Source organism: Spermophilus citellus (genome assembly GCF_964194105.1).
Source record: "Spermophilus citellus genome assembly, chromosome: 18".
Classification (NCBI taxonomy): Eukaryota; Metazoa; Chordata; class Mammalia; order Rodentia; family Sciuridae; genus Spermophilus; species Spermophilus citellus.
This window is the reverse complement of record NC_138200.1, coordinates 7155066-7163283: the sequence shown is the minus strand read 5'-3', so window position 1 is coordinate 7163283 and position 8218 is coordinate 7155066. Positions and strand designations below refer to the sequence as shown.

At 46.5% G+C, this 8218-nt stretch overlaps 1 protein-coding gene across 2 annotated transcripts; it reads left to right on the top strand.

Moving 5' to 3' along the window:
• Positions 1-40: 40 nt before the first annotated feature.
• DKKL1 (dickkopf like acrosomal protein 1) lies at positions 41-6397 on the top strand. 2 transcript variants are annotated; one of them, XM_081274820.1, is made up of 5 exons: positions 41-592; positions 1622-1793; positions 2410-2550; positions 2673-2762; positions 6048-6397. In XM_081274820.1, exons 2-5 carry the CDS (start codon positions 1641-1643, stop codon positions 6348-6350), a joined length of 687 nt encoding a protein of 228 aa, XP_081130946.1. In that variant the 5' UTR covers positions 41-592; positions 1622-1640; the 3' UTR covers positions 6351-6397. The 2 variants fall into 2 exon arrangements, with proteins under 2 accessions (XP_081130946.1, XP_081130947.1); XM_081274821.1 differs by lacking the exon at positions 41-592 and adding an exon at positions 992-1386.
• Positions 6398-8218: the final 1821 nt, after the last annotated feature.

Sequence of the window (8218 nt, the reverse complement as noted above, 5' to 3'; positions counted from 1 at the left end):
GGGGGGGCGGGCCCGGGAGGCCGACTGCGGGAAGGGGAACTGTCGGTGACAGTTTGGGGAAGGATTTTTGCTCCGGGAGAGACGGAGTCTTTCTGGAAGCTGGGAGGAACTCGGGATTCGGATGGTTGGGCCCTAGGAGAGGAGGGGGATTGGGAATTTGTGCTCCTGGGTGTGAGGGGGGCGATTGGTTGGGAGCCGAGAAACCTGTGACTGAAGAAGGGGGCTGGGGCCGAGACTCCAGGGTCTGAGGGCGGAGGCACCGGGATCTGGACTTGTGGGTGCGATCGCGGAGAGGTCGAGTCCCGGGCTCCCCGGGTTTGTGTCGGAGATGTAGAAGTGATGTGAACACAAAAGAGTCGTATTGCTATCCCCAACTTTATTTTTGAAGACTAGTGTCATGGGATGGATTTTAATTGATTTCTTATGACAACACAGCATCTTTGTGACCTTACCAGAATTAAGAGTCGTGAGCAAGGCCCTCGGAATTTATTGGAGGTCCACAGAGGCGCACACTCCCCCATCCCCATGCACTAGTGGACGATGGCAGCTGACCCAGGACCCCGAGAGAGCCTCGGAGGCTAAGGGAAGAGAGGTAAGGTCCCTGACTCCTTAAAGATGCAGGGCTCAGTGTTCTAACTCACAAGACTAGAGGAGGATGGCTCCAGACCTTTGGGTCCTGAAGGAGAAGGGAGTTCGGGTTTAGGGTTCCTTGGAAGATGGAGTATAGGACTGTGTTTCTGAAGAAAACGGGGCTTTTTAAGTGGGACCGGAGAGGGGAAAAGAGAAGGGACACGTAGAAAGGCTCAGAAGTAGATATCGAACTGAAGAGTAAGGGAACTAGAAGAACCACTCAGACTCTGGAGTTTCCAGAGCACAAGGAACTTGAGAATGAAACAGCGCGGGAGCCAAATCTGAGGCGCTGAGGCGGGGCCCAGGTGCGGGGGCGTGGCTCGACGTTACGGGGCGTGGCCATCTGCGATTGGTAGAGGTCTCGGATGGGCGGGCCGGAATCAGAGAACACACACAGGGCCGAGGTGGACCGATAGGGGCGTGGTCCAATGAAAGAGGCGAGGCCCGGGAATGAGCGCGCAGCTCCAGGCTAAGGGGTGTGGTTAACAAAGAATGTGGGCGTGGCTCTGTCCTCAGGGGCGTGTCCCTGAAGCAAAGACCTGAGCTCTTGGGTGACGTCAGCAGGTGGGGGCGTGGTCAGACAATAGAGGGTGGCTACGGCTCGAGCGTGGGCTCGAGACCAGAACTGTTTGGATTTTAACAGTCGGTGGCCCGGAGTGGTCTGGTGACCGGAGTGGTCCTGGAGTCCAGTGGCCGGCCGGGCTGTGGTCTAGCATAAGGGCGGGGCCCAGAAGAAGGGGCGGGGCGTGGGCAAAGGTGAGGAATGAGAACCATGTATGAAGCAGAACCCAAAAGAGCTGGGTCCGGAAGGCGGGGTGACTAGGCCGGATGGAAGGGATGGGGGTAGAAGAAAAGGGGAGTAGGGGCTAATCGGCATGGTGTGGGGAGTTGCCTAGACAGGGACCGGGCAAGGGGCAGGAAAGAGGTGTCTTGGGCGGGTGATGAGTAGCCACTGCTGGGATGAGGGTTCTAACTCCTTCCCTTGCCATAGCCTCCTCTCCCATCCCGCAATGTGGCATCCGCTGATTCTGCTGCTGCTCCGGTCCGCCCTGGCGCCCCTCTCCTCTGCGGCCCCCATCCGCGAAACTGACTCCCAGGAGATATCCTCGGGTTTTCTAGGCCTCCAGAGCCTATTCCAAGGCTTCAGTCGACTTTTCCAGAAAGCAAGTGATGGCAAGGGTTGCTTGGAAGAAGTAGTGAAAGGTTTCAGGAAGACAGTGAGAGACAGGTCAGGGCCGGGCATGGGATCAGACCGGAAAAGACAAAGAGACAGGGCAACAAAAAATAGAACTAGAGGAAAAGTAACAGTCAAGGAAAATGGAAGATGAGACAGGAAAGAGAAAAAGGAAAGGAGAAAAAGGAGGAGGAAGAGGAGGAGAGGGGACAGGGACAGAGAGACAAATTGACAGGTGAGGATCAGGAATGGTAAAGCAATTGAACAGGGGGAGGTTGTGGCTCAGTGGAAGAGCGCTCGCCTGGCATGCTTGAGGCACTGGGTTCAATCCTCAGCACCACATAAAAATAAACAAACAAAATAAAGACATGCTGTCCATATACAACTACAAAAAAAAAACTTTATTAAAAAAAAAAGCAATTGAACAGAGTACAGACCAGACAAATGAAGCTGGTAAATGAAAGATTAGGTTCTAAGGATCAAAGCACCTAAAGGAAAGGTGATGGGAGGGACTGGGAAAGACCTCTAGGGCATCCTGGCAGGGCTGCAAATGCACTGGAGAGATGTGAGGTCCAACAGCTTACTGGTTACCCCTCTGGCATTAGGATGACCTGCTGCGGGGTCTGGACAGCCTCTTCTCTGCACCCATGGACTTCCGGGGCCTTCCCAGGAACTTCCACCAAGAAGAGAACCAGGAACGTCACCTAGGGAATAACACCCTCTCTAGTCACCTCCAGATCGATAAGGTGAGTATTCAGGAAAATCCCTGGCATCTCCCCATCATCCCTCCCTCTGCAGTACCTGTTGGGCGGGAGGGCAGAGGAGGAAAGTGGGTTTGCTTTCACTCTCTTAACTCATCCTCTCACAGGTAACTGACAATAAGACAGGAGAGGTGCTCATCTCTGAGAAGGTAGTGGCATCCATTGAACCCGAGGGGAGCCTGGAAGGTGACTGGAAGGTTAGTAGTACATGCCCTGTCCCTAAAGTGTCAAGTCCCCAACATTTTCTATAGTTTAGGAGGAGGGAGGAGGAGTTGATCCACCTCCTCTCTCTTTGTGGAACTACTTCTTTCTAGGCCTCAGCTTTGTAACCTGCCAACTCAGAAAATGAGATTTACTACCTCAGAATACACCCCCAACTATTTACTAAACTCCAGAGGGTTTTGTGAGCTCCAAGTGTTTTGAAAGTAAGCCAAATAGGATATTGTGGCACACCCCAGACTAAGGCAGGAGGACAGCAAGTTCAAGATCACTCTAGGCAACTTAGTAACACCCTGTCTCAAAACAAAAAAAAATTAAAAAGGGCTGAGGGTGTAGCTCCATAGTTAAGGGCCCTGGCTTTAATCCCCAGTACTGAAAAAAAGGAAGGGGGAAGACTGCTGTTGTAGTTCAGTGGTAGAGTGCTTACCTACCATGCATAAGACCCTGAGTTCAATTCCTAGCACTGAAAAAAATAAATCAATCAATCAAGAAGTGCTTTTGATTGCAAGAGCTTGGTAAGCTCACCCTTGTAAACTTCAAAATGTGTAAGTATTCTGAAATCCTCAGAATATTTTTTAAAATCTCAAAGTTCTTTGTCAACCTCTACCTTATAAACTGTAAGATGTGTTTTTTAATCCAGTTGCTTTATGAACTCCAAATACTTGTTGTACTTCACCTTTATAAACCTCTATGTGTGATTCTAATCCCAAAGTGCTTTGCAGTCATCAGAGTATATTTACCTAAAAGTTTTAAGAATCTCAAAGTGTTTGGTGTATCCATGGGGTTCCCACATTCTTATATAGTTGTTTTAAATTTTTCAAACTATAACAATTATATACTGCAAAAGAGCCAGTAGAGGGATTTTTTAAATATATTTTTTTTAGTTGTAGATGGACTCAATATCTTTTTTTTTTTTTTCAATATTTTTTAGTTCTCGGCAGACACAACATCTTTGTTGGTATGTGGTGCTGAGGATCGAACCCGGGCCGCACGCATGCCAGGCGAGCGCGCTACCGCTTGAGCCACATCCCCAGCCCCTCAATATCTTTATTTTATTTATTGATTTTTATGTGGGGCTGAGGATTGAACCCAGTGCCTCACACTTGCTAGGCAAGTGCTCTACTACTGAGCCAGAACCCCAGTTCTGGGATTTTTAAATGTCCCCAAACACAAAGAAATGATCAATGTTTTGAGGTGATAGATATACCAATAACAAGAAAAAAGTACAAACTGACAAAAAAATTTTTTGTTCTTGTTGTTTTTTAAATAGTATAGTCATTGTATTCCCTTTTCCATAGGCCAAAGTTTCTCAACCTCAGAGCCATTAGCATTTGGGGCAGGACAGTCCTTTACTGGGGGCGGGTGCTGACCTGGACACTGTAGGATTTTTTTTTTTGTGTGTGTGTGTGTGTGGTGCTGGGAATTGAACCCAGAACCTTGTGCTTGCAAGGCAAGCACTCTACCAACTGAGCTAAATCCCCAGCCTGGCACTATAGGATGTTTGACAGCATCCTGGCCTCCCATTGGAAGAAAGTAGCACTCCCAACCCCTCCAATTCTGACAACAAATGTTTCCTGATTTGGATTGAGAATACCTGGAGTAGATTCATAACTTGTTAACATTTTGTTGACATCTGGATACATCACCTCTAAATATATCAACAGAATCTACTAAGAAGAATACATTCTCCCTCAAGACCTAAGTACACACCTCAAATTTAATGTTGTTATCACTCTCTCTCTCTTTTTTTTTTTTTTTTTTTTTTTGTGTGTGTGTGTGGTGCTAGGGATTGAACTCAAGGGCACTCGACCACTGAGCCACATCCCTAGCCCTATTTTGTACTTTTTTTGGAGACAGGGTCTCACTGAGTTGCTTAGTACCTCGCCATTGCTGAGGCTGGCTTTGAACTCCCAATCCTCCTGCCTCAGTCTCCTGAGCCACTGGGATTACAGGCATGTACCACTGTGCCCAACTCCCAAACTGTTATCTCTTTGCTAGGACTGCCATAGCAAAGTGTACTACAAACTAGGTAGCTTAAACCGCAGAAATTTCTTGTCTCAAAGTTCTGGAGGTTGGGTATTCAAGATCAAGGTGTCAACAGAGATGGCTCCTCCTGAGGGCTGAATGAAGAAACATGGCTTCAGTGTTTCACTAGAAGTCTTTGGTGTTCCTTGGCTTATATATGCCTTGCCCCCCAATCTCTGTCTTCTCTTTGCCTGGCATCTTCCCATTGTGTCTTTCTATGACCAGATTTCCTTTTTTCAAGGAGTCATCATCCTAAGACCTCATCCTAATTAAATCTGCAATGACCCTTTTCACAAATAAGGTCACATTCTGAGGTATTGAAGGGTAGGATTTCAAAATATGATTTGGGAAGCTGGGCACAGTGGTGTGCGCCTATCATCCCAGCAGCTGGGGAGACTGAGACAGGAGGCTTATAAGTTCAAGGTCAGCCTTAGCAACTTAAAGAGGCTCCCAAGCTACTTAGTGAGACCCTGTCTCAAAATAAAAGATTAAAAAAGGATTGGAGAGGTAGCTCAGTAGCAAATTGCCTCTGAGTTAAATGCCCAGTATCTCCCCCCATCCCCTGCCAAAAAAAATATGTTTAGATAGATAAAAAGATATATACATATGTATATGTGTGTGAATTTGGTGAGAATAGACACCTCCTACAGGGCTTCTCAGACCTCCGTTTGTTACAGATGCAGACGCTGCACTGCTTGGGCAGGTCCAGATGGGGTGGAACTCACTAGTTTACATGACTCACAACAGCAGCCCGCACACTGAGTAGCAAAGACCAATAAACAAATCAGCCCATATTCCCATTTGCCACTTGACTTAAAGCTGCCCTTGAAATCTGGTTTCATTTTTGATCCAGGATTCAATCAAGGATGACACGTTGCATTTATGGCCATGCTTGTTTAGTAAGCCCAAAAGCTTTTAATCCCAAAGTGCTTTGTCCATTTCAAACTGCCTTCAAAACCTCTGAAAGTGCTTTGTAATCCCAAAAGGCATTATAAACTCCAAAGCACTCTGTTATACATCCCTTTTGAAACCCCTCAAAAATATATTTTCAGTCCCAAAATGTTCTATAAACCTGAGTATTTTTAATCCCCAAGTGTTTGCAAACCCAAGTGTGCAGTAAACCTCAAAGAAGCTTTTCAAAGTCCAAAGCACCCTATCAGCTGCATAGGGGGTGGACAATCCCATGGGGATTGATTGCCCTGGGTGTGCTATTTGGTTTCCTTGTTCTTCCTCCCCAGGTACCCAAGATGGAAAAGAAGGAAGCCCTGGTTCCCCTCCAGAAATTCATGGACAGCTTTCACCCAGAACCGCATCCCCGAGTATCCTTCTGGATCATGAAGCTGCCACGGAGGAGGTCCCACCAGGATGCCCAGGAGGGTCACTGGCTCAGTGAGAAGTGGCATCGCCTACAGGCCATCCGGGACGGGCTCCGAAGCCATGAGGAAGACCTGGAAGATGGGACCCAGGGCTCCTCCCACTCTAAGCTGCCTGCCCGCAAAACCCACTTCCTGTACATCCTCAGGCCCCCCCAGCAACTATAAGAGTGGGGACCGGAAACCCACACCAAATGGAAATAAAATTCTTCTTACATCAAGCAGCACTATTTCCTTTGGGGATCTGTCCCCAAGCCCTGGCCAACCAGACCACAATAGTTGCCCCCAGTCTGAGCCTGAGCACCATGTCCAGCTATTCTAGCTCTCACATAAGTCTCCAGTCTTGGTTTTCTCATTCATATTCTGTCTCCTGGTTGAGCAGCTCCATCCCCTGTGGTCCCATTTATCCACTCAGTCCCCTGGCCTGTTACCTCCAGCCTGCTCTGTCCTCCCAGCCCCTAACTCTCACTCCAGTTCTCTCTGTCCACTTAGTCCCTGAATTAGTTTCCTCTGGATGCCCTAACAAATGACAACCAATTCAATGACCCAAAGCCACACAAATGTTCTATTCATAGATCAATAGGTAGGAAATCCAGGATGGCTCAGCTAGCCCTCAGTCTTGAGTTTCAAAATCAAGGCATCAGCTGGCTGGGCCCTTGTAACGGGGCTCCGAGAAGAAGTTGCTTCCCACTCAGGTTTTTGGCAGAATTTAGTTAAGTCATGAGTGAGCTATGCCACTAATATAGACCAAACATATATTGTCTTTCCACAACGTCAGAATTTATGAAATAATAAGTTAACAGGGGCTGGGGTTGTAGCTCAGTGATAGAGCTCTTGCCTCACATGTGTGGAGCACTGGGTTCCATCTTCAGTACACATAAAAAATAAAGGTACTGTATCCATCTAAACTAAACATCAACTTTAGTTCACAAAAAATACTCATGGTTCCCTTGGTGTCATGGCCAAGGCAATTATGCATTCTTTTATTCCATTCCAAGCTTAATTTCTAATATCTGTAACTCTCAGGTCATACATCATACTTCACACAATGATGTGGATTACAGAAAGACTAAGGAAGGATTAAGGCAACCACAGGGTTACAGGATGCTGTGCCCAGAGCAGAGACTGACCCTAGCTATGAATGGAAAGAGTCATCCTAGGTGGTCAGACAAGGTTTTTTTTTTAATTTATTCTAATCAGTTATACTTGATAGAATGCTCTTCAATTCATTGTACATAAATAGAGCAGATTTTTTCACTTCTCTGCTTGTACCAAAGTAGGGTCACACCATTCGTGCAATCATACATGTACCTAGGTTAATTAATGATGACTGTCTCATTCCACCATCTTTCCTATCCCCATGCCCCCACCCCCCCTTCCCTTTCCCCAAACAAAGTTCTCCATTCATCCCATGCCATCCCCATTATGGATTAGCATCCACTTATCAGAGAAAACATTCAGCCTTTTTGTTGTTGTTGTTGTTGTTGTTGTTGTTTTGAGATTGGCTTACTTCACTGAGCATGATATCCTCTAACTCCATCCATTTACCTACAAATACCATAATTTTATTCTCTTTTATTGCTGAATGATACTCCATTGTGTATGTATACCACAGTTTCTTTTTTAAATATTTTTTAGTTTTAGGTGGACACAGTATATTTTTTAATATTTATTTTTTAGTTCTAGGTGGACACAATATATTTTGTTTTTATGTGGTGCTAAGGATAGAACCCAGTACCTCAAGCATTCTAGGCGAGCCCTATACCATTGAGCCACAACCCCAGCCCCACAGTTTCTTTATCCATTCATCTATTGAAGGGCATCTAGGTTGGTTCCACAGTTTAGCTATCGTGAATTGTACTGTTATGAACATTGATGTGGCTTCATCACTGTAGTATGCTGTTTTTAAGTCCTTTGGGTATAGACCAAAGAGTGGGATAGCTGGGTCAAATGGTGATTCCATTCCAAGTTTTCTAAGATTGGCAGCACCAATTTGCAGTCCCACCAGCATTGTATGAGTGTGGCTTTTCCCCCAC